This window comes from Myxine glutinosa, chromosome 8 (assembly GCF_964187855.1).
Source record: "Myxine glutinosa chromosome 8, kmMyxGlut1.1, whole genome shotgun sequence".
NCBI lineage: Eukaryota > Metazoa > Chordata > Myxini > Myxiniformes > Myxinidae > Myxine > Myxine glutinosa.
This window is the reverse complement of record NC_136268.1, coordinates 33,683,161-33,709,309: the sequence shown is the minus strand read 5'-3', so window position 1 is coordinate 33,709,309 and position 26,149 is coordinate 33,683,161. Positions and strand designations below refer to the sequence as shown.

Sequence of the window (26,149 nt, the reverse complement as noted above, 5' to 3'; positions counted from 1 at the left end):
GGAGGGTTTACCGTGGGAGTTGTTGTATGCAGATGATCTGGTGTTGATTGCAGAAAGTATGGATGGACTGAAGGAGAAGATGAACAAGTGGAAGGAATGTATGGAGACGAAAGGTCTGAAGGTGAATATCGGAAAAACGAAGGTGATGGCAAGTGGTAAAGCATGTGGTGAGGTGGAAAGAACTGGGAAGTGGCCGTGTGCTGTGTGCAGGAAGGGTGTCGGAGTGAACTCCATTCAATGCACAATGTGCGCTCAGTGGGTTCATCAAAAATGTAGTGGTTTGAGAGGGTCATTAACCAGTGTGGCAGCTACATTCAAGTGTAAGGTGTGCACAGAGGGAGATGCAGATGGAGGAAATGTTGAGTTGGATCTTGGAGACTGCGTGAAGCTGGAAGGTGTGAAAACATTTTGTTACCTAGGAGACATGCTGAATGGAGAAGGTGGATCGGACTCGGCAACGGTTGCTGGAGTGAGATGTGCATGGAAGAAGTTAAGGGAACTGAGTGGCGTGCTGACGAGGAGGGGAGTGTCGTTGAAGCTGAAGGGAAAGGTGTATGCTGCATGTGTGAGAAGTGTTATGATTTATGGGAGCGAGACATGGGTAATGAATGTAGAGCAGCAACGAAGGCTGGAAAGGGTGGAAATGCGAATGGTTCGGTGGATGTATGGAATATCGTTGAGAGAGAGGAAGACAAATGATGAATTGCGAAAGATGATGGGAATAGAGCCTGTGATGGATGCTGTGAAGAGAAACAGTTTGAGATGGTTTGGTCATGTGTTGAGGAAGGATGAAAGTGACTGGTTGAGAAGAGTGATGGAAGTTAATGTAGAAGGAAGTAGAGGACGGGGAAGACCGAGAAAGACTTGGCTAAAGATGGTCGAAGAAGAAATGCGGGCAAGGGGGTTAACGAGGGGAGCTGCAGAAAATAGGGCAAAATGGAGAAGATTGTCATGGGGACCGCAAGGCTAACCCCTGCTCTTGCAGGGAAAATGGCCTTAAAATGCCTGTTGTATACACATATGCATAACAGTGCCCTCCATAAGTATTGGAACAGTGCCCTTCATAAGCATTTGAGATAAAAAGATGTATATGAGGCAAGAGTATAGAATGTCAGCTTTTATTTCTTGGTATTTCTATGTATATATGTTTTATCACTGTCGAACAACAACACCTTTATGTCCAGTCCCCCCCCCCCCCCCCACCCCCCTGATTTTAGGTAAGTATAAGTATTGGAACAGATTAACTTAAAGCAAGTTAAAGTAGTATAATAGTTAGTATTTGGTTGCATATCCCTTTCTTGCAATAACTGCATTGAGCCTGTGACCCATCGACGTCACCAAACTCTTGGGATCCTCCTTTGAGAGGCTTTGCCAAGTCTTTGCTGCAGGCATTTTCAGTTGTTGTTTGTTTTGGGGGGTTCTGCCTTTAGTCTCCTCTTCAGCAAGTGAAATCCATGCTCCATTGGATTCAAGTCAAGAGATTGCCTTGGCCAGTCTAAAACCTTCCACTTTTTTCCCCTGATGAACTCCTTGGTTGCGTTCACAGTGTGTTTTGGGTCATTGTCTTGCTTTATGGTGAAGCACCTACCAATGAGGTTGGAGGCATTTTATTGTACATTGGCAGACAGTGTTTCTGTAAACTTCCAACTTCATGCTGCTGCCATCATTGGTTACATCATCAATAAAGATGGGTGAGCCAGGTCCAGAGGCAGCCATGCAAGCCCAAGTCTATGACACTATCTCCACCATGCTTCACAGATGAGGTAGTTTGCTTTGGATTGCATGTAGTTCCTTCCTTTCTTCACAGTTTTACCTTTCCATCACTTTGTCACTTTGGTAAAGGTTTATCTTGGTCCCACCTGTCCTTAAAACTTTGTTCCAGAACTATATTGGCTCACCTCTGTACTTGGGAAATTATAATCTGGCCTTTCTATTTTCGGTGATGATAAGAGGTTTGCATCTTGTGATGTCGCCTTTGTAATTCTACTGTCGAAGTCTGTGAGTGGTAGATTGTGATACTTTCAGCCCTGCACAACTGATAGTTTTCTTTGGGGTTTTCATCACAGCTCTGATATTTTTTCTGTCATCAACTGCAGTTGTTTTCCTTGGCCTACCTCGCCATTGTTCATTGCCAAGTACACTCGTGGTTTCTTTCTTCTTCAAGATATTCCAAATCGTTGTATTTATATTCCCAATTTTTGTGCTATGGTTCTAATTGAATTATTCTGTTCTTTCATCTTCCAAATTGTTTGCATTTCTCTCAGACAGTTTTCTGATCTTCATGTTGGTTTTTACTTGCAGACTCCAAAGGCAAAAGCAAAGACTAAAACCAAGACTAGACATGCACAGCCAGCTCTTATGTTGGAATGATCATTGCAACGAGAAACACCTGTTAATCATTTGTTCCAATGCTTATGTTTACCTAAAATGGGGGACTCAACATAAAAAGTGCTATTCTTGTTCTACAATGGTAAAACATGAACATAGAAATACCAATAAATGAAAGTTTATCTTCTGTACTCTTGTCTCATATTCATCTTTTGATCTCAAATCCAAATTTCTTGAGTACATAGCAATAATAATAAATTTGACTTCTCTGTTCCAATACTTATGGAGGGCACTGTGTGTAAGAGTGGAACAAAAATAAAACTAGAACGGCACTTGGTAGAACGCACACCTCCGCCTGGCTGAGCAGTTTACGTTTGGTTCCCACTGATAGGCCGCAACTGCAACTAAAATCATAATGAACTTGTTCTTGTCACCTACCTAACTGGTCTACCAAGGTTTTATACATACTGTATATATATATATTGTTACAGATCGCGGTTAGATGTTATAGACCGAGCGGTGGTGTAAGACCGCGACCTAACAAAACTCACCCGATTCACCCAGACTTTGGCCGTATCGCACCCCAGCTGCTCAATGAGGGAAAAGACGAAAACGACGCAATGCAAAGAGGAAAACGAAGGCAAAGAAAGGTTTGGAAATACGACTGAATTTATTGACTATTTACACACAAGCAAAAAGAAAGCAGTCACGTTTATTTACAAGCACATAAGACGCAGGTGACACAGGGAAAATACTAGCTTATACAGACTTAATTAACCCAGGACAGAACAAACAAAAGACGGACTCACGCGGGGAATTGCAGGAGGTGGATGGCTGGAGGTGAACGCTTGGTGGAGCCAACGCGGAGCTTGGTGGAGCTGAACGCTTGGTGGAGCCAACGCGGAGCTTGGTGGAGCTGAACGCTTGGTGGAGCCAACGCGGAGCTTGGTGGAGCCAACGCGGAGCTTGGTGGAGCCAACACGGAGCTTGGTGGAGCCAACACGGAGCTTGGTGGAGCCAACACGGAGCTTGGTGGAGCCAACACGGAGCTTGGTGGAGGGGAACGCTCGGTGGAGCCAACACGGAGCTTGGTGGAGCCTTGGTGTGACGGGTTCTCTCTTCTCTGTAAAAGCTCAACCGTCTTGTCTCTGGTAAAAGCTCAACTCTTCCAGTCTCTTGTAAAAGCGAATCTCTCTGACTCCTCTCCACGGCTTGGGCTCCCTTGTCTGCCGGTAAAAACTCATCTCCTTTGGCCACACCCCTGCCTTGGGTTATATAGGCCCCCGCCCCTCAACCTTTGCGAACCTCCCCGACCGCTCTTCCTCCGCCCTCTGTAGCCAAACCCCTGGCTCATGGTTGGTCGAGCGGGGCTGGTTCACTCCTCCCCCTCTATGACGAGGTGGAGACACGCCTTTCTTCCCCAACCCTGCCTCGTGGCCAATGGCGGCAATTGGATCGGAGGTAATTGGTGATGGGAATGGAAGGGAATCTATCTCTTTCACTGGTGCAATGGAGTACTTCAATTAATGGGAGACACAGCCTTACCCTAAAACACAGAATAAGAGATAACTATCAACAGGTATATTCTATTACTTGGCTGACGTGTATGCTTGTGGACTATGGGACGCCCTTTTGGTCTTTACACAGCTCCGGAGGCAGGAGGCACAGAATAAACAATAATCACAATAGTACAGCACACAATCAAAAAATATACAGTCCTCATATCCACAACACTGCACCCTCCTCCTCTTAGGCACGTCCCGGGCCTACAACTTTTATTTAGTGTGACACGTAGGTGTAGTTCCCTCTACTTTTAACCTGACCCTGAGTGCGACAGTTTTAAAACATAAATAAATGTGTCCCGCTGCTCCATTGCACCCTGCCTAACAGACTTACGCCCACAGTTAACCGAATTGCGGAATGGTCTTCAAACTAAACACTGACGGTGGGGAGCATTATTTACACTGACGCTATTTTTATTTACAAAACTAACCCAGGACCTGTAATTGTTCTTTCTTGGGGGGGAGACAGTCTGTTCTGCATCAATGCACCATTAAAGCACCCAAAAACGCACCAAAGCACCCTCAAGCACCAATCGGTGCACAGTCATCACTGTTCATGAATAAAAATAACCAAACAACCCCTAACCCTGCAGGTGATCTCTTGCTCTTCGGCTCCCTCTGCTGGTTATTATTATTTCTTCCAGTTGTTGTCATTCCTTTGCTTTGCTTACTGGCGGCCTATTTTCAATAAAGTGTGCCCAATGTGTCCTATTTATTTGCTTTATTTATGGCCCACAGGGCCGACTACGTGTGGTTCACCTGTGGGGCATCGGTGCCCTGTGGCCAAGGTCCGCCAGCAAGATTTCGGGCCCTCATGGCCGGTTCCAGCAGAGGGGCCATGACCCAACCCATGGGGTCCATAAGTGGTGCTCGGCCACAGGCATGTGGTCCATAATGTGGTGCATCGATGCAGACAGCTGGTTCTGGGAATTTCGGGCGCACAATGGCCGACCCACGCACGCTCCCCTCGGCGCCCAACGGCGCACAGGTCATGTGGGAGACAAAAGGGGAAAGACAATTGAGCGAGGGGTAAGGTCACAAGGGTACACGTCAATAAGGCAATGCAAGGCGAAATGCGTACGGAGGGCGAAGTGAGAAAGCTCGTCCCTACCGTACGTCACCCCCCTGTCACCTAGCCTACCCTTGCCCTTACCCCATATGTACAAAATCTACACATTACCAATTCGTCACTACTGTCACGTCTTCCCCATATTTCCCCTATACCAAATTCGTCACCACAATCCCTCTACTTCAAAAATTTGCCATCATCAATTCATCATCAATCCTCATAAGGAGGAAGAGATGGAATTACGCACAATGTCACACCCACGTCATGATGCGTCTCACAATCCAAAACATTTGCATCATAAAAATAATTAAACATGGCATGGTGTGGAGTTCCTGTCACCTCAGGTGAGTGGATGCAGATGGTGCGAGGAGACTTCATCCTAACTACTTTCTAAATGACTTTAACACACTTTACACTACCCGGGGTCTTTCTCCGGCCAAACCATTGGCCCTCTTACACTATGGGTTCTAAAAACCAATTCCCATTGGCCAAACTGTGGTGCTTTTCAATTTGGGGTCTCACTCCCCCGATTCATCTCTCGGTGCCCTCGCACAATTTCTGGGCTGCGACGTGTAACTCTCCCAGCAGGTCTACCCACCTGCACACCCCCACCACTGCAGTTGCCTCCGAGCTTACCTGCTCCTTACCCTAAACTAACTACCTGGGGAAGGCCCTCTGGCGCTCTCCCCACTCGGTGCCCTCTCTGGCACTGGGCTGCCCGATCCACACCCGGGATCCTCAGGCACCCACTCACAACTACCGGCTCCCAGAGCCCACCTGCGGCCTCACCTGGCCGACATCCTCACAGTGGTGGAGTGCCCAACCAACTACACACACTAACAGGCTACACGCCCAGCCATTTCCACAACACTAATGCACCCATCCAAATACCATTCTGTCACCCGCACCACAGATGCCAATATCCAACCACAATTTACCTGTACCCTCTACCTAACACTTACACTACCCGCCCCGGGTATCCGTGATGGGGGTCCACTCTTCCCCCATTCACACCTTCGCACCATCCACTCCACTCCACAATTTCCACGATTCTCACTCCACGACCATCCATTCCAATACTCCATACCATTTATTCCACATAGCCACATACACCTGTTGTTGCACACCTGTGCAATCCTACCTGGTGCCACCTGCACCCTCCTCCTCTTCCTGGACCATTTGGTCAACACCACGCAATCACCACTACTCCCTCATACACTGCTCCACACACCTGTTCAGTTGCACACCTGTGCAATCACACCTGTTCAATCACACCTGTTCAATCCTCACACACACGGCATCATCTCAGCTAACTACTCCCCTCTGAAACTTGCGCTTCCCAGTCGTCCCTTTAAACTATTGCGCTCCCACGTCATTATAATCCACACTAATCTACCTGCGTCCCCACTACAGGTATCAGTCACTAACTAAACTTAACGTCACCTAATGTCATCTTCGCTAGATCCCTATCAATATCCTAACCCTCCCTGGCTCGGTTGTCATAGCCACCCCATAAACTATTGCGCATTTGCCCCACCTGTGAGGGATGGTGGATTTGCCATCCCACCACATCGGGGGTCTCTCTATCAATTTTGCTCGTCCAAATTCCAACCAATTCAAAAATTTTCCATTTACTGCCAATTCTACCCACTATTATAAATTTCGTATCAAATCACTACCATCATCATCCGTCTACTTATTACATCCTCTCGGTGCGCCATGACATCATTAAACTCGGTTTCGCAAAGCCGAGCAATGAATTCGGGTGGTTTGGTCGCCTGCAGGTTGAATCCGTCCGGCTTTCGGTTCAAGGGAGGTGGTTTGGTTGGACCGAGATTCCACGCACCATCTCGGCGCGGCACCTTGCGGTCCCGGGCCCGATGGCTCAATCTCCCCCGGTCGGAGCCCCGTCCCCACGAGGGGGCACCGTTCCGCTTCCTCCCACTCGCCCTCGAACCGGACCGGTCGCCTCGCCCGACAAAGCCCGGACTCGACCGTGCGGGGCGGGGCCAAGCCCGAATCGGCAACGACGCTTCGAAGAGAAGCGACGCAGCATCGATCCGCGCCGGGCCTCGCACCCAACAAAGCACCCCACGCCCCGAGTGCTCGCATCGGCTATCCGTCGCTCTAACCACTAACCCGGTTAACGTCGATGCTTTACTTGCATGCTTACAAGCATACGCTACCTCTTTCACCCTCACAAAACCTGGCGTTCCAACGCCGTCCGTACATTCCACCAACGCTCTCTCTGTTACACACCACACCTCTTGCGCACACTTCGGTCCACATCTCTCCTCCGTTACGTCCTCCGTAACACTCACCATTGGCGTGCACTCCGTATTGCTCTCACTCCCTGTGTCACACCCCGTACACACCGACGTGCATTCTCGCTCGCACTCGGTTTCACTCCCACACTTTATAACACACCCACTCGCCGACGCACACTTTTTCCTCCCACGCGTGCCATTTCCACTCACACGGGACCCTTCACCAACGCCCGGATGCTTCCTCGATCCCAAGCGCGCGAAAATTCTTTTGTCGCTAAACATCCTCTTACAAAATCTCCCCGCACAATACACAACAGCACGACTCACCTGGGGGATCCTTTTCTCCACGCGAACCTGCAAACTTCCATTCGGGTTAAGCACAGCATCGTGATGTGAGCAGGGACTTTGTACATAATCCATTTCTCCCTGCAATTCTCGGGCTACCTCCGTCATCTCTTCAATTTTAATTCCCGCTACTGCTTTTTCTTTATTAACCTCGGCGACCGTTGGCTTTAATAAAATTCCCTCTACTTCATCGGTCGCCGGCTTTTCCAAGCCCCGTGTCGCGATTTATACCCCCGTCATTGTACCCGTGCTTTCCTCCGCTTCGCTCAACCAGCGCTTTTCGACACGCGTTACCTCCCCGTGCACCCGTGGGACCTGCTCGCCCAACCTGCGGTCAATGTCTTCCTGTATTCTTTTTACCGTGGCGTTTATTTGCTCCTGAAATCCAACCGGGTTGTACCTTGCTTCGTGCCTCGCTTTTTCCGCGTCTAGCCCCTGGGTAGCCATCATTGCATCAAATCCCTTACTGTCACCCCTCAGAGCGGCACTGAAATGCATCATCCAAACACCCCAGTCCATTGGCACTGCGGGTCCGGCTATCGCCGTCACGTACGGGAGGCTGCCATTTTGTGCACCTGATACACCCTCAACCACACCTTCTTTACTCTCCTCCACCATTTTCTCCACATACATTTCCCCGAGGTCCTGGGTTACTTCTAACCCCTCTATCTCTCCCACCGGCATCCCGTCGCCTTGAACAGCCATGGCGCGATTTCAAAATTCGGGTTTTACTTTATAAAACAAAATTTCGGCAGCTCGTAATTTTGACCAAAAATTTTTTTCTAGATGTTTTAAAATTTTGGTTCGGGCCCCGAATCCCACTCCCAGACACCAATTGTTACAGTACCAACACAATTGGTGTCCAAAATTTGGGCTAAATAAATTTAGTCCCAGGTTCGAATCCCACCTCCTGACTACCAATTGTTACAGATCGCGGTTAGATGTTATAGACCGAGCGGTGGTGTAAGACCGCGACCTAACAAAACTCACCCGATTCACCCAGACTTTGGCCGTATCGCACCCCAGCTGCTCAATGAGGGAAAAGACGAAAACGACGCAATGCAAAGAGGAAAACGAAGGCAAAGAAAGGTTTGGAAATACGACTGAATTTATTGACTATTTACACACAAGCAAAAAGAAAGCAGTCACGTTTATTTACAAGCACATAAGACGCAGGTGACACAGGGAAAATACTAGCTTATACAGACTTAATTAACCCAGGACAGAACAAACAAAAGACGGACTCACGCGGGGAATTGCAGGAGGTGGATGGCTGGAGGTGAACGCTTGGTGGAGCCAACGCGGAGCTTGGTGGAGCTGAACGCTTGGTGGAGCCAACGCGGAGCTTGGTGGAGCTGAACGCTTGGTGGAGCCAACGCGGAGCTTGGTGGAGCCAACACGGAGCTTGGTGGAGCCAACACGGAGCTTGGTGGAGCCAACACGGAGCTTGGTGGAGGGGAACGCTCGGTGGAGCCAACACGGAGCTTGGTGGAGCCTTGGTGTGACGGGTTCTCTCTTCTCTGTAAAAGCTCAACCGTCTTGTCTCTGGTAAAAGCTCAACTCTTCCAGTCTCTTGTAAAAGCGAATCTCTCTGACTCCTCTCCACGGCTTGGGCTCCCTTGTGTCTGCCGGTAAAAACTCATCTCCTTTGGCCACACCCCTGCCTTGGGTTATATAGGCCCCCGCCCCTCAACCTTTGCGAACCTCCCCGACCGCTCTTCCTCCGCCCTCTGTAGCCAAACCCCTGGCTCATGGTTGGTCGAGCGGGGCTGGTTCACTCCTCCCCCTCTATGACGAGGTGGAGACACGCCTTTCTTCCCCAACCCTGCCTCGTGGCCAATGGCGGCAATTGGATCGGAGGTAATTGGTGATGGGAATGGAAGGGAATCTATCTCTTTCACTGGTGCAATGGAGTACTTCAATTAATGGGAGACACAGCCTTACCCTAAAACACAGAATAAGAGATAACTATCAACAGGTATATTCTATTACTTGGCTGACGTGTATGCTTGTGGACTATGGGACGCCCTTTTGGTCTTTACACAGCTCCGGAGGCAGGAGGCACAGAATAAACAATAATCACAATAGTACAGCACACAATCAAAAAATATACAGTCCTCATATCCACAACAATATATATACTGTATATATATGTATATATATATATATATATATATATATATATATATATATATATATATAGATATATATATATATAAATTTTTTTTTTTTTTTAATAATATATATATATATACAAGATCTAGGCTCGTATAAGAGCTAACATTAATCACAAAAAACATAAACATATAATAAAGGGAGCGGGAGACGAGATGTGGGGAGAGAGGGAAGCACACAAGCACAACAATGGCAGAGAACAGGGTCATTGGGAGGGAGAGGGCTTGGGGGAAGGGGGGGGGGGGGCAGGAGGTTGGAGAGGTATAAAATAAATGGACACTGCTATGACTTCCAGGAAAGAAGTTGGTATTTCAAAAAGGTGGATGTGGGGTGAAATAACGGGGGTAGAAAAGATCAAGGTTTTGGATGGGGGGTGGTGGTGGTGAACAGCTGTTTTAAAGACCTGGAGGGAGAAGTGGGATTGAAGAGAGTGAGGGAGTTTGTATTAGAGGCTGGAGTAAAAAGGAATGAAAGAGTGAAGGTGAGCAGAGTCTTGATTTTGGCAGTTTAACCATAAGAGGGTTGCTGGCAGATCTTGTGCAACCTGAAGGAATATTTGGGGAACAGAGCACAGATAGAGCTGGGGGAGCTAGGCCGGAAAGGAGCCTGTAGAAAACAGAAAGACCACCAACCTGCCTGCAGTGAGGGAGTGAAAGGCCCTCAGAATCATCTTCATCACTGGAGATACCAATGATTCTGAAAGCTTTGGTTTCTACAGCGCGAAGCAGAGTTCGGTATGAGGCAGGAGCACCAGCCCAGAGGGGAGAACAGTACTCCATCAAGCTGCGGATGAAAGCTTTGTATGTGGTGAGGAGCTCAGGTGTGCCGAGGAAGGACTTCACATGATGGAGGATGCCCATGCGGCGACTAAGCTAAGTTTTGTCGTAACTCATCCACGTTTTGAAATATCGTGCTATATATTGTTTTTGGCCGTGTCTCTCAATGATGAAGAATCCCTTTAAACATTTCTATAGGATCCGCCCTATTTTGTCATGTCTTCTGGGTGCTGTGGAATCCCAAGGTGTTATCATTGGCTATCCCACAAAGAAGATTAATCACAAGCCCTGCTGCTCTCCCATAAGTCCTTCCTCCTCTTCTTCTTCTTCTTCTTCTTTATTTTAACCACCTCCATGCTGGCCTTGCTCCCTCTGCCTTTCACTAGTCCCCCAAAGATGCACACATTGTTCCAGCAAGCCCTTACTTGTTCAACTCTTGCTCTTCCATGAGCCTCTCTCTCTTGGAGAAAAAATAATCTATAAATGCAGACTTTTGCTCACTTCCACTCCTTTGTCCCTTTTTCTCATGCTTGTGGAATTGTGTTCCAGGTTATGCAATTCCACTATTCCCTCCACACCTTTCAAGGTGGCATCCTTACCCGTGATCTTTAACCACAAGTCAGCTCTCCCCTAACCCATATTACCAACTTGCAGGTTCCTTTTTTTTTCCTCCAATCTCCATTTCTTTCATCCATTCATTTCCTTTGGCCCACGGTCTGTGCATCGCGTTCCTCCTTTTCCATGAGCCTAGACTAAAAAAAAACAAAAAACATCATGTTGGTTCCTTAATTAACCCGAACCAGTTTTTTGCACTGTCCTCTGCATGGGCTTAACATAACCTTTCAATGTTCGTATGTTCTCATTTTATAGTGAGCTGCAAGAGCAAGAAAGTGGAATAAAGGAGCAAGACCTGGAGCTCATCAAGGAAAGGGAGGTAGCCATAGAACAGCTGGAGGTAATTGACTCTTCCCATTATTCACACCTTTTTATGAGGAAAAAAATATATATATAGAAGAGGACCAAAAGGGGAAATCTTGGTGGAACAAGGAGACATGCTGTATTAATGTTTGTGCCATGTACAACCATGAAGTCTCCTCTGGGATTTGTACTGATGAGCCATTCATACGAATGCACAAACCCAATGCATTGACGACTTCCTGCCAACCACTCAAAATACCATGTTTGTGTTTATAATTTTAAATATTTACTGATCATGATTTCCTTGGATGGTCCTCTATTTTACATTCTTTTTTTTTTTTTTCCAGGCAGATATAGTGGATGTCAACCAGATATTTAAAGACCTGGGAACCATGATTCACGATCAGGGAGACATGATCGGTACGTGTCACCGTAAATGCAAGGAAAGAGGCTGTTTGGCCCAACATGTTTTTTGTATCCCCATGCTGTTTATGTTACCTGTTCACGTGTATTTCACCAAATGTAAATTCTTTATAAATGTTGCATTTCATTTTGTGATTTTTTTTGCAGTGTCTTTAACCATGATATCAGATAAAATGCATGGTCTTTGTGGGAAAAATCGTTAACACCTTTGTGTCCGCATGATTGTAAGCAGGAATGCTTAACGTTTACTGAATGATTTAGCACCATGGCGTGTGGTGCCCATGCTGAAATCGCACCTAAATAGCGATTGCTTTTCGTTCGCCCGAGGCATTATAGTTTCAGATTGTCCGTCCGTCCGGCTGTCCGTGCTAGGTTTTCGTTATCGCGATAACTTGAGAATGGCTGAAGGGATTTTAGTCAAACTTTGTGGAGGTATGTACAATGGGGTGAATGAAGATGAACTGATTGTACTTTGGGGTCACAAAGTCAAAGGCCAGAGGTCATGTTAAGTAAAAGTTGTGTTGCAGCGCCAACTTGTGAACAAGTGATGGGATTTTGAAGAAACTTGGTATAAGTATATATGATGCAAGGATGAACTGATTTGATTTTGAGGTCAGAGGTCAAAGGTCAGAGGTCATGTCAGGTAAAATGTGATAACTGGAACAGCTGAAGGGAAGTAAATCAAACTTGGTACAAGTGTGTCTAATGATGTAATAATGTGGGTGGAGGCCTATTGGTCGACGTAATGAAACATAACCTCCGTTCACCTGCCACTGAATGTAAACGGAGGTTATGTTTTCACCCATGTCTTTGTCATTTGTTACTTGTGAAAATCAAAGATTTTCAAGTATATTGGTTGGTCTTGTGCGTTTTGTCTGTTTGTCTGTATGTCAATCGCCTACAGGACACAATTTTAAACCAATCTTCATGAAACTTCACAAAATGGTAGAGTTGGTCACAAGGAAGAAGCCTATTCATTTTGAGGTCAAAAGGGCAACATAGGCCAACGGTGAACAAATTTTGCCATGTTTCTAAAATCATCAATTTTCATCCGATTGACTTCAAATTTGAACAGGATTTGCATTTCCAGTCACTCAATTCAACCACTAATTATTTTTGAGGTCTAAAGGTCAACATAGGCCAAATGTCAACTTGTATTAGGGATTTCACAAGTATAGTGCAATTTTTTTTATTTTTTTTGTATACCGAGTCGAGGCTCGTGGAAGAGCTAACATTTATGAAACAAACAAATCAAACAAGCAAACAAAGTATATAAAAAGGGGAGCGGTCGACAAGATGGGGAGACGTGGGGAGACATGGGGAGGAAGGAGGAAGCACACACACACAACATTTGAGAGCAGGGACATCAGGAGATGTTTTTGGAGGGAGAGGGCCTGGGGGGAGGCAGGATAGGTATAAAACGCAAGGACACCAAGGACTTCCAGGAAAGAAGTCAAAAGTCACCTCAAAAAAGTGGATTTGGGGTGAAATTAGCGGGGGTAGAAAAGATCAAGGTTTTGGATTGGGGAAGATAAGAGATGGTGGTGAACAGCCGTTTTAAAGACCTGAAGGGAGGAGTGGGATTGAAGAGAGTGAGGGAGTTTGTTCCAGAGGCGGGAGAAAAGAGGAATGAAGGAGTGAAGGTGAGCAGAGAGTCTTGATTTTGGCAGTTTAACCATGAGAGGGTTGCAGGCAGATCTTGTGCGACCTGCAGGAATATTTGGGGGACAGAGCCCAGAGAGCTGGGGGAGCAAGGCCGGAGAGGAGTCAGTAGAAGACGGAAAGACCACCAACCTGCCTGTGGTGATTAAGTGAAAGGCCCTCGGAGATAGCGTCATCGTGGGAGATTCCAATGATTCTGAACGCTTTGGTTTCAACAGCGTGAAGACGAGCTAGGTGTGAGGCAGGAGCACCAGCCCAGAGGGAAGAGCAGTACTCCATTGAGCTGCGGATGAAAGCCTTGTATGTGGTGAGGAGCTCAGGTGTGCCAAGGAAGGACTTCGCACGACGGAGGATGCCCAGTCGGCGACTGGCTTTGGAGGCCAGCTTGGAAATGTGGTTTTCCCAGGAAAGATCATGGCAGATAGTGAGACCCAAAAGCTTGAGTGACAGAACTTCTTGGAGAGGATTATTCAGAAAGTAGATGGGAGGGTTGTCCAGTCGGTCTTTTCGGAGAGACATCGTAAGAGTGTGAGATTTGTCAGGATTGAAAGACGTGTTCCACTTGTTTGCCCAGTCTGTGATTTTGTCCAGGTCTGCAGAGAGTGAGGAGGCTGCAGACTGCCGATCTGAGGGATAAGGAATGGAGCGGCAGAGAGTGGAGTCGTCAGCAAAGAGATAGAGAGGATTTTCAAGAGAGTCATAGATCATTGATGAAGACCAGAAAAAGCACAGGGCCCAGAACACTGTCTTGGGGAGCTCCAGCCTGAACAGGAAGAGGAGATGAGAGAAACCCATTCAGGGCCACACGACGACGACTAGAGTGGAAGTCCGCCAGCCATGCGTGGAGATTTCCATGGATACCAAAGGAGGAGAGTTTGGTGAGCAGAGCGGGGTGCCAGACCGTATCGAAGGCACGTGATATGTCGAGGGAGACGGCTCTAATTTCCTGTTTGGCATTGAGGACCTCCATCCATTGTTGAGACAGCAGAAGCAGCATGTCCAGAGTAGAGTGACCTGGTCTGAAACCAAATTGATGATCAGAGATCAAGCCATTGGAGAAGAGGAAAGATTTCATATCCGAAGCAATGATGGATTCCATGACTTTGCTGATAATTGGGAGAAGGTTGATTGGTCTGTAGTAGCTAGGATCAGTTTTTGCACCTTTTTTGTGCAAAGCGGTGATGTTGGCTGATTTCCAAGCAGATGGCAGTTGACCTTGAGCAAAAGAGAGGGTGAAGAGAAAAGAGAGAGGGAGTGAAAGAGCGGAAGAACATGATTTTAGGACCCGTGGGCTGATGCCGTCAGGTCCAGTTGCAGAATCAGAGTCGAGGGTTGACAAACTTTTCCACCTTGTCAGGAGGAAAGGATATGGAGTCCAGGAGCAGCTGGGTACGACTGGGTATGGTGGGTACAGAGAGGGATGGGTTTGGGACACAAGATTTAGAGGCAAACACAGAGTTGAGGCATTCTGCTTTTTCACGTGCGGAGTCAGCTGTGTAGCCGTTTGAGGTAAGGGAGGGGATGGAGGGGGAACAAACACCAGAAACAGATTTGACCAGACGCCACCAGGATTTGGAAGAGGGAGACAGATAAGAGAGTTCGGTCTTGAGAACGGAGAGATATTGTTTCCTGGCTCTTCTGAGGGTGGACACACACTTGTTTCGGGCTTTGTGAAAGGAAATGAGATTTCCTTCCGTTGGATTTGCTTTCCAGGAGACGAAGGCAAGTTGTTTCTGGGCAACAGCCTCACCACAAGATTCCGTGTACCATGGATGGGAGGAAGGGTATGACAACTGAAGATGAGATGGGATAAATCTGTGCATGAGAGAGAGCAATTTACTTTGGAAGAATTCCCAGGATGAGTTGATGTCAGAGGTGGTAGAGGTGGTAGAGATGGGAGACCAGTCCAGATGATTGATGGCTGCTTGAAGACCGTGCCAGTTGGCCTGAGTGAAATGCCAGACTCGTCGACGCTGAGCAGGCTCCCTGAGAATGGTCAGAGAGATGTCCACTTTAACAAGGACATGATCAGATGATCCGATTGGAGCAGAAGAAGAGCAGCAGACATTTTCAGGGAAGTTAGTCATAACCAAGTCCAGAAGAGAAGATGCTCCGTTGACTGAGATCCGGGTCGGGAAATTGACAGATTGTGTCAGTCCCAGTGAGTCGCAGAAGTCCTTTGCTGAGGAGCCATGGCTGGTGAGAGAGGTACCCACACCCAGCCAACTGGCATGGTGACAATTGAAATCACCACATATGAGGAAGAGAGAGTTGGGATGAGTAGATAGAAGTTGGTCCATATTATCAGACAGCGAGATGTAGATGGAGTCATCACTGTTTGGTGGACGGTACAATACACATATGAACAAGAGGTGGGAGCGAAGGGAATGCCATAGCCAGAGGTATTCCTGGGGGTGAGGTGGAGAGAGTGCAGTGCAGGGCGAGTGAGGAAGAGTTTTTGATAAAGATAGCAACCCCACCTCAAGGACGAGGCTCAGGTCTATCATACCGGAGGAGGGAGTAACCCTGGAGAGATACTAAGGAATCGGAGACATCATGAAGGAGGAAAGTTTCTGTTAAGCAGATCACGTCTGGTTTGACAGAAGCAACCTGTATGGAGAGATCAGTTAAGTTTGAACGAAGGCCCCGGATGTTTGAGGTCCATACCATTAATGAAGAGGAAGGGGGAGCATCAGATACAGAACAGGGGGGAGGAGGGGTAGGGTAAGATGTGGAAGAGGTAGGGAGAGCTGTTGAAGGTGTGTCAGAGATTTCTGAATAGCTCGGAGAAAGGGAAGGATGGGGCGGACAAAAGGTTTGATGGTGATTGGGTGAGGCAAAATGAGGTGTTATTTGAGGAGGGGGAAGAGCGAGGCAGAAGGTTGGGGGAGTTGGAGGTGAGAGTTGGAAGGGGGAAGAAGCGGGGAGGACGCTTTGAGGAGGGGGAGTGAGAGGGGGGAAATTGAGAAGAAATGAGGGTGGGGAGATTTGAGGGGCGAGGTGGGAGTTTGGGAGGGAAGGGACAAGGGGAGGGAGGGAGGGAGGGAGGGACACAGAAGAAACTGTTACCTCGATCACACAAGAGGTAGTTGACTTACCGGTAGCGTTTGACCCACTCTTGTGTAAACGAAGCAGGCATTCCGTACTTTGAACAACGAGTACACATAATATGTCACAAGGTTTTTATTCGGACAATTTGCCCCCTCCCCTCCCCCCCCTCCCTCCAAACCACCCCTCTCCCAAACCACCCCCTCTGGTTCCCCCTGCCCCATTTTATCCCCCCCTATAACCCCCCTTCTTCCCGCATTCCCCTTTACCGCATAGGGCCACATGTGATGATCTTGATATTATGGCAATTTTATTTTATCTTAAAAAATTTTTGCTTTAATATATTTACAGTTTTAATTTAATTTACAATTAAATTGTTTACAAGTTTAACTTTTAATTAAATGTAATGATTGTTCCTGATTTTCTAAACACTTGAGTTATAATCCAGCATTGCTTACAGGATTATTTTGAACCGTTAATATGCGGTTGATTTTTTGAATTTGGTCAGTTACGTCTCCGTTCACGAGAGCAGTGTGATACGGTTTAATTGGCTGTCCAGCTTTGCCCACCCCACTTTGCATATACCCCGCCCACTTTGCATATAAGGGGATGTTGAGATGATTTTATCACTCTTGAGGAAGATTAACGGAGGCGTGTGGCTTTGTAACATATATATTAGTTTAGCCTTATATAGGCTAAACTTATATCGGCCTTATATAGGAGGTTTTAGTCTCCAGATACAGACTTGGCATTTAATATGGAATATATATTTTTTTCTTGACTTGGGTTTACTTTCTTAACTCGGTATAACAATCTGGTCAGTTTCTTTTACATTTTGGTGATTTATTTGTTAAAGAACCATGTCACTGATTGTCTGTCGCAGCAAGAGGTCAACAACAGGAATATATCACAGGTGGCGTGGCAAAATGTAAGGACAGGTGCATTTGATGATTGGCTTCACAGTCGGGTATACAAGGGTTGTTGCGTTCTGTATTGGTGGAAAACAACTGCTGCACGTCTACAAAAGTTATTGCCGCTTCCTCTGGAGATGGTCCGTCAACTCGACAATGCTGTTTGTCATGGAGTGGTGGCTTTACGAAATTACGGCATGAAACAGCATGCTATTGCTCGGCAGTATGGCATCACTCAAGGTCAGGTGTCAAAGATACTGAAACGAAATGCTCAGAGGGGTGTCCCTACACCAATACCGAGGCCAGGACGTCCCCGTAGAACCACAAGGAGGGATGATCGCCAGCTGCATCGGTTCGTCCGCAATGGCCGTACCAAGTCAGCTAATCGGCTTAGGGCTGAGTGGCAGCAACTGACAAATGTGCCTGTATCCAGAAGGCTAGTCAACCAACGACTGGTCCAAGCAGGCTATCGTGCCAGGCGTCCCCTCAGAAAGCCACGCCTGACCAGACAACACCGCCAGCGCCGATTGCAGTGGGCAAGAGAGCACCGTCAATGGCATCCAGGACACTGGAATCACGTGATCTTCAGTGACGAGTCTAGATTTCTGGTCTATCGTCAAGATGGCCGTGTCTGAGTGCGCAGACAAGTGCATGAAGCCTACAACAAAGATTGTATAGTGCCAAGAGTCTAAGCTGGAGGTGGTGGGGTGACAGTTTGGGCTGCTTTTCATGCAGGGGGCAAAACTGACCTGGTTGTTCTGAATGGAAACCTGAACCAGTTCAAGTACAGGGCCATTCTGGAAGAAACATTGCTTCCATTTGCTCGTGCAGCCTTTCGAGGAAACTTTGTCTTCCAAGATGACGATGCACGGCCTCATCGTGCTCGCATGATCCAACACTTTCTTGCTGACCGTGGTGTAGAGCATATGGAGTGGCCTGCCATGTCCCCGGATATGAATCCGATAGGCAGATTTGACGCGTCTTGACGCGTCAAATCGACAACTTGGACCAGCAGCCTGCCTCTGTGCGTGAATTGCAGCAGGCTATTGTCACTGCACGGCAAGCGATTCCTGTCCAAACCTTGGCAAATCTCGTGAACAGCATGCCTCAACGTGTACGTGCTCTCCTGAATGCTCGTGGGGGTTACACGAAGTACTGAACTGTAATTTTACTGTCCGTAATCCCAGTCGTAATTTAACTTTTGTTTTTGTTAAAAAAAAAATTGGCTAATCTGCAAAGTAGAGATACTTCTGGAAAACGTACAGAAGTTTAACAGTACTTGTAGTGAAATTATACTGAAGGTGAACCCGGGAGTGCTCGCTTATCCCACTAAAGGGGCGTCTATAAGACCCGGGACAACCGCGACGCAGGGACACTCCAGCGACACTTACTGTGACATATAGTCCTGTAGTTTGAATGGTATGTACGCACCTATATGCTGGACTTGCTTGCTTTGCCTATTGATATCAGTCATTTCCCAAGTAATACTCAGATTCTGATGTCTATTGCATGAATGTATTTTACAGGATGTTACCACAGATCTAAATGATATTAAACCTACCCAAGGTACAAGTCGTGTCTGTGGCTGATTTTCACGACATTTAATATCATTTAAATCTACGAAATGGCTGAACACAAGATGATCATGGTACCGATCCTCGACGCCGACGCACAAGCCGAGGGGTCGTGGTCGGAGTTCACCCACTGGCTCAAAACGCTGGAGAATTATTTCGCAGCGCATGAAACCGAGCCCACCGCCACGGTGAAGCTGTCAGTGTTACAGTCGAAGGTCCATCACCGCGTCTACCGGTGCATTGCTCGATTTGAGACGTACGCCACTGCTCTGGCCGAGCTAAAGCGAATATACATAAAGAAACGGAGCGCCGTGCACGGCCGGCATCAGCTCTCTCAGCGGCGACAACAACCATCGGAATCGATCGATCGCTACGCACAGGAGCTGCGACACCTCCTTGCGGACAGCGCTCAGGAGGTACGGACACACGAGCAAGTTCAGGATGACCTTCTCCGAGATTCTTTCGTCTCTGGGATCGGCTCTGGAGCCTTGAGGCTCCGACTCTTGGAGACCGTGGAGCTGACATTCACGGAGGCACTACGGTTGGCTCACGTCTTTACAGATGCCCGTGAACAATCTACCGCTTATGACCACCCACGAGTCGTGGCGGGGACTTCTCAACTCGCGCGACCGGAGAGGGTTACCGCCGAGGATATGGGGGAGGACTTGACCACGGCCGAGTCTCTGGGTGCTCCTGAAGCGGACTCGGCTTCCGGCCTGACTGCTGCTGCTGCTGCTGCTGCTACCGCTGCCCGGCCACGGCCTGATCGGTACGCGAAGTGTTATTTTTGTGGTAATCGGCAGCACCCCAGATTAGAGTGCCCGGCTCGGGAGGCAATATGCCATCTGTGCTCCACCAAGGGCCATTTCGCAAAGGTCTGCAAGAAGTCCGCGCGAGGTACGCGAGCCCGCGCGGCCTTGAATGGGCTTATCGCTGGGCCAACGGACTGCGCACCGAGCGGAGCGCCCCGCCCGGCCTTGATGAGCGTATCCCCTCCTCGTGGGCCCCTGGCTGCACGCTCGTCCTTGGTGGGGGACATCGGGCCGCCTAAACAACTGGCGCAACCACGACCGGCCGCGGAGCGATCGGCCTTGGCTGGTGTCCGGACGCCCACCTCAAACAAGGAACGAGGTACTGCTTTGAAAACTCCTCTGGATTCGCAGCGAACGCTGCACGGGACTCGAGCGCCATCTGACGGCGGCTTTTACGAATTACACGCTACCGCACCAGCTCATGAAACGGTGGATGGCAGTGATCCTCTACGCGTGACTCGAGCGCCCTCTGACGGCGGCTCTTACGAATTACACGCACTTGCTCCAGCACGGCCAACTATGCGCTTGTCACGAGGGTCCTCCACGGGCTGCCCGAACGACCGGCAAACTGCAGCCGGTGTGGGATCCACTCGCGAGGCTCGATCTTCTCGCCCGGACGGCACAATACCTGCCGGATCTTCCGGCCTTGCTCAGGCCATCATTCCGCTCAAGGTCGAGGGCGTTTTTGCGCAAGCCTTAATCGACACGGGGTCTACGGATAGTTTTATCGATCAACGACTAGTGCATCAACATGGGTGGCCGGTTCTCGGGACTACACGACGGATCTTCATGGCCTCCCAAGGACTTCGGCTGAGCACAAAAGGGGCATGTCGATTGAAACTTGTGATAAAGGGACGCATGTTCCCAGACGTGTATCTCATGGTATTACCTGCGTTATGTGCCGACGTTCTGTTAGGACACGATTTCCTTAAGCGACATGGACGTTTGGAAATGGACTTCGGTGGGCCGGACACGCTTGCTGTGTGCGCCCTCGCTCAGATGGACGTGGAGCCTCTCTCGCTGTTCCCCAACCTGACCACTGATTGTACCCCTGTAGCCGTAAAATCGCGGCGCTACTCTCGCGCAGACGCGCAATTCATTGCGGAAGAAACGGCCCAGCTCTTAAAGGACGGTATTATAGAACCCAGTCGGTCGCCGTGGCGGGCCCAAGTCTTAGTGGTGCGAAGTGAGGCCCATCGCCGGCGCATGGTAATCGACTACTCACAGACGATTAATCGTTTTACACAGCTGGATGCCTACCCCTTACCGGGGATGGATGCACTGGTACGCCAGGTGGCCCTGTACTCCGTTTACAGCACTCTCGATCTGCGTAGTGCGTATCATCAGGTCCCCATCTCTAGGGCTGATCGCGTCTATACAGCCTTTGAATTGGGTCAACGGTTGTACCAGTTCACTCGACTCCCTTTTGGGGTAACTAACGGGGTCGCATGTTTTCAGAGGGCTATGGATGACCTCGTTACGAAGGAGAACTTGACCGATGTCTTTGTCTATCTGGACAATCTTACGGTTTGTGGGTATGACCAGGGGCATCACGACGCTAATCTGAAGCGCTTCCTCGAGGTCGCGCAGAAATATCGCCTAACCATGAATGAGGCTAAGTGTCGTTACTCTCTACGCACGGTAGATCTTCTGGGGTACACCGTGACCCATGGCTCTGTCTCTCCGGATAAGGAGCGTCTGCGACCTTTGCTCGATATGGCTCCGCCTAGCGATCGGACTTCGCTGAAACGCGCTCTTGGGCTGTTCGCCCACTATTCAAAGTGGGTGCAAAATTTCTCCGCGAAGCTCCGCCCCCTCGTGGCCTGCGACACGTTCCCCATGGGCCCGGCCGCCATGGCGGCCTTCGGGGGCCTTAAAGCCGACATCGCTGGCGCCGCTGTAGCGACAATTGACGAGAGTGCATCTTTCGTCTTGGAAAGTGATGCCTCGGATCATGCGATAGCGGCGACTCTCTCCCAAGGGGGGCGCCCTGTGGCTTTCTTTTCGCGGACTCTCACCTTCCCTGAGCGGAGGCATTCGTCTGTCGAAAAGGAAGCGTACGCGATCGTCGAATCAATTCGGCGATGGCGGCCGTACTTGCTCGGGCGGTGTTTCCAAATCGTCACGGGCCAACAAAGCGTTACATTAATGTACGACACCTTACATGCTCAACGCATTAAGAATGAGAAAATCACTCGCTGGCGTATCGAACTCGCCGACTTCTGCTACACCATCAAATACCGCCCGGGGAAGGATAACCTGGTCGCCGATGCCTTATCGAGGCCGGCCACTTGCGCGGGGGTTGTAACTTTGGAGGGACTGCGCGCTTTGCACGGCACTGTCATCCCGGGGTGGCGCGTTTCGTGCATTTTGTGCGCAGTGGTAATCTGCCGTACTCGATTGAGGACATCCGCCGGATCTGCCGTGATTATCTGTGCGGAGCTCAAACCGCGTTTTTACAACCCTCCTATGGGGACGCTGGTTAGGGCTACCAGACCGTGGGAGCGATTGGCGATGGATTTCAAAGGGCCGCTGCCAGTGTCGAGTAACTCTCGTTACCTGCTCACTATCGTTGATGAGTATTCGCGATTCCCCTTTGCTTATACGTGCGGGATATGTCGGCTGCCACGGTTATACGGTGCCTGCAGAATTTGTTTTCTTTGTTTGGGTATCCGGCCTATGTGCATACCGATCGGGGTGCGGTGTTCCTGTCTCAGGAGGTGAAGGGCTACTTGCTCCAAAATAAGGTCGCTTCGAGCTACATCACCCCGTACCGGCCCCAGGCGAATGGGCAGATCGAACGCTTTAATGGGATTATATGGAGGGCCATCATGCTAAGCCTCAGGACCCTCGGCCGGGGCCTCGATAAATGGGCGTGGTCGCTACCTGCGGCTCTAAACTCGATCCGGGCTCTCCTATTTACAGCCACCAACCAGACTCCTCACGAAAGACTGTTCCACCACCCTAGAAGCTCGGGTAGTATCCAATCTTTACCCAGCTGGCTCGCTGAGCCGGGGCCGGCCTATCTCAAACGAGCGGTTCGCGCTAGCAAGTACGACCCCCTTGTTGATAAGGTGCGGGTACTCCAGGCTAATCCCGAGCATGCTCGTGTGATAACTGCAGACGGACGCGAGTCTACTGTCTCTGTACGCCATCTCGCCCCTTGTGGGGTCGATGACAGGGATATCGACGAACCAATCTACGAGTCTATGGACTCTACCGAAGCTTCCACTGTGGAACTACTGCCGTCACTTCCGTCGTCGCCTACTCCCTTGCCTGATGGCTCTGGGGTGCCCCCTCCGACACCCACCTCCGGCAGCTATTCCGACGCAGGGGACTCAGGGCTTGGGGACGCCGTACCCGGTAGTCTCCGGACACGAACTGGCAGGGTAGTTCGCCGCCCCGACCGCTACGGGTGGACCGACTGACGTGGATTGAAGTACCCCATTCGATTATTGCTGACGCTTGCTTGCGACCTGCCTAGCGGCAGTATAGTTTTAACGGCGGGGAGAATGTAGTGAAATTATACTGAAGGTGAACCCGGGAGTGCTCGCTTATCCCACTAAAGGGGCGTCTATAAGACCCGGGACAACCGCGACGCAGGGACACTCCAGCGACACTTACTGTGACATATAGTCCTGTAGTTTGAATGGTATGTACGCACCTATATGCTGGACTTGCTTGCTTTGCCTATTGATATCGGTCATTTCCCATGTAATACTCCGATTCTGATGTCTATTGCATGAATGTATTTTACAGGATGTTACCACAGATCTAAATGATATTTAACCTACCCAAGGTACAAGTCGTGTCTGGCTGATTTTCACGACAGTACTGTCCATGAATTGAGTTCGATATCAGTTTACATCACTTTCAAGGATCAATTTATTTGTTTCGAAATGTCAAATGTGGTTTTTGTTTCTTTTAACGGTCACATTAACAAAATCTAGAATAATTTCAACATAATTCCAATGAACTTTTGGTTCTAAGACATCTTGAAAAGTAAGTTCACCCCCACAAAAAAAATATTCCATATTAAATGCCAAGTCTGTATATATATATATATATATATTAAGAAAAAGAAAAAAAAAACCACCTTTTGAGGCCATTTTCCCCCGCAGAGCGATATATATACTATAATCAAAAAAAAGTTGTAGACTGGTTATGACAACTTGGGGGATAAGTTGGTTAGTTGACGAGAACTAGCCAAATTAAATTTTGGGTCGGTTTCAAATCCACTCGTAAATTCGGCCTATCAGTGGGATACAAAATATAAACTAATCAGCCTAGCGGTGGTATGCACTCTACCAAGTGCCCCTCTAGCTATTTTTGTGCTTGTTAACCATTGTGGTTTTAACAGTGAGAGCTAATGATAATTTATTGAAGTGAAAAGATTGGAAACATTCCTAGATTTTCTTATAATGCCCTGCCAGATAACCTTCAATGGCAGGTGTTCTAATGGTTAGGTTTATTGGACACCAGGTTTGTCAGGTCAGTTGGTCACCCTTCAATTTCGCTGTGACTTTATTGTGAGTATGATCTCTTGAAATGCTGATTTGCATACATGCAGTTAATTCTTTATATTCATTTTCATTCACTACAGGTGAGTTCATAGTTGCTGCAGTTAAGTCAGTGAGTGACCTTTTTATTTATTTATTTCTTCCCTCACTTTATTCGAAATTGTTCTGTTTATCGATCCTAAATATATTGAACCCATTTAAGAGTATTTTTTACAAATTTTTTTTTTTTTTTTTTTCCATTTCCCGAATGAATTGTCTGAAACTGGATATATGCTGCCTGGTTCACCGTTGGGTTTATTATTATTATTTTCCACTGTGCCCAACTAGCACACCTGATTTGTTGTGGAATTTCTGTCTAAGAAGGTAATTTGCACATGCATGCACAAGAACAGACACGTTAAAGAAAGCTGCCCATATATAGGTTGGTAATCGGTAATGAAAGACGAGTGGGAGATCCCGGTAAGATAACATGTTCCATGCAACGGGGGAAATCTGAACCCGGTCATTTGACTTGGCCCACCCGGCATTGCTAGCTGTAACACCTGTGTCGTCATTTAATGATGATGGTTCATTTGACGTATCCACCTGTCCACGTTCGAAAGCGATTTGACATGGCAAAACATTTCAAAACCTTTGAAATTGTGGTTGAGTTTTAGCCTTCATTGGAATTGTGGTTGTGCTTCAGCTCCATTTGGAATTGTGGTTGTTTTAGCCTCCATTTGGAATTGTGGTTGCGTTTTCTCCTCTATTTGGAATTGTGGTTGTTTTAGCCTCCATTTGGAATTGTGGTTGTTTTAGCCTCCATTTGGAATTGTGGTTGTTTTAGCCTCCATTTGGAATTGTGGTTGCGTTTTAGCCTCCATTTGGAATTGTGGTTGACTTTTAGCCTTCAATTGAAATTGTAGTCGACTTTTTTTGGTACACATCGTCGAGGCTCGTGGAAGAGCCTGTACAAGTACACTGAACGGATCAGGACGTAACGGAAAAAAGCAGAATGAAAAACACTCAAAAGTTACAGTAGTGAAATTGGGGAAACTCCAACAGCAGAGTTGATGGCCAAGATAGATGGAGACTTGGACAAACGATGGGGGTGAGGAGGTGCAGGAGAGGATGCATGGTGGTGAACAAGCTTGATACAGAAACAAACTCCGAGGGAAAACTGGAAAATTGGAGGGAGGATCTGGATGGGCTTAACGAGGGTAGAAAAGATCATGGTTTTAGATAGTGGTGAACAGCTGTTTTGAAGCCCTTGAATAAAGAATGAGATTGAAGAGAGTGTGGAAGTTGAGTTCACAGGTGAGAAAAATAAGAGGAACAAATGAGGGGAGGTGAGCAGTGATCCTGGATTTAGGTAGTTTCACCAGAAAGGGGTTAATGATGGACCGTCGTGTGAGTCCTGCAGAAACCTGGGAGATGGAAAGGGGGGGGACGGACAGACGGACAAAGCGCGGAAAGAGCAGGGGGGTGTGAGTCCGGAAAGAAGGCAGTAGAAGACTGCGATGGTGACATGATAGGCCTGTAGACTCATGAGGGATGTTACGGCAGAGGGTGGAGTCGTCAGTAAATAATTAGAAGATTTTCCAGAGAGATCATTGATGAAAATCAGGAATATGACTGAGCCAAGAGCATTGCCTTTGGGGGGTACTCCAGCCTTAATAGGGAGAGATTGAAGGATTCTGTTGAGAGCCACACGTTGGCTACGAGAGTAGAGGAAGTCAGAAAGCCATGTGTGGAGTTTGCCTTGGATGCAATAGGCAGA

At 48.2% G+C, this 26,149-nt stretch overlaps 1 protein-coding gene and 1 long non-coding RNA gene across 7 annotated transcripts in view; one reads left to right on the top strand and one right to left on the bottom strand.

The window, feature by feature from the left end:
• The window catches only part of LOC137432405 (uncharacterized), a 115,967-nt gene that overhangs the window by 21,365 nt on the left and 68,453 nt on the right, over nucleotides 1-26,149 (bottom strand). The window contains exon 1 of one of the 3 annotated variants that reach the window (XR_010985490.2): nucleotides 11,167-11,837. The exons of the other annotated variants lie outside the window; for them this stretch is intronic. This is a non-coding gene — a long non-coding RNA (uncharacterized LOC137432405). Of the gene's footprint in view, nucleotides 1-11,166; nucleotides 11,838-26,149 lie in introns of those variants that run through there. 3 annotated transcript variants of the gene reach the window in all.
• Nucleotides 1-26,149, top strand: part of LOC137432403 (syntaxin-12) — a 61,039-nt gene that overhangs the window by 28,413 nt on the left and 6,477 nt on the right. For all 4 annotated transcript variants that reach the window (XM_068124304.2, XM_068124303.2, XM_078783173.1 and 1 more), the window contains exons 7-8: nucleotides 11,393-11,477; nucleotides 11,788-11,860. In XM_068124304.2, coding sequence (XP_067980405.1) covers nucleotides 11,393-11,477; nucleotides 11,788-11,860 — 158 coding nt within the window. The remainder of the gene's footprint in view (nucleotides 1-11,392; nucleotides 11,478-11,787; nucleotides 11,861-26,149) is intronic.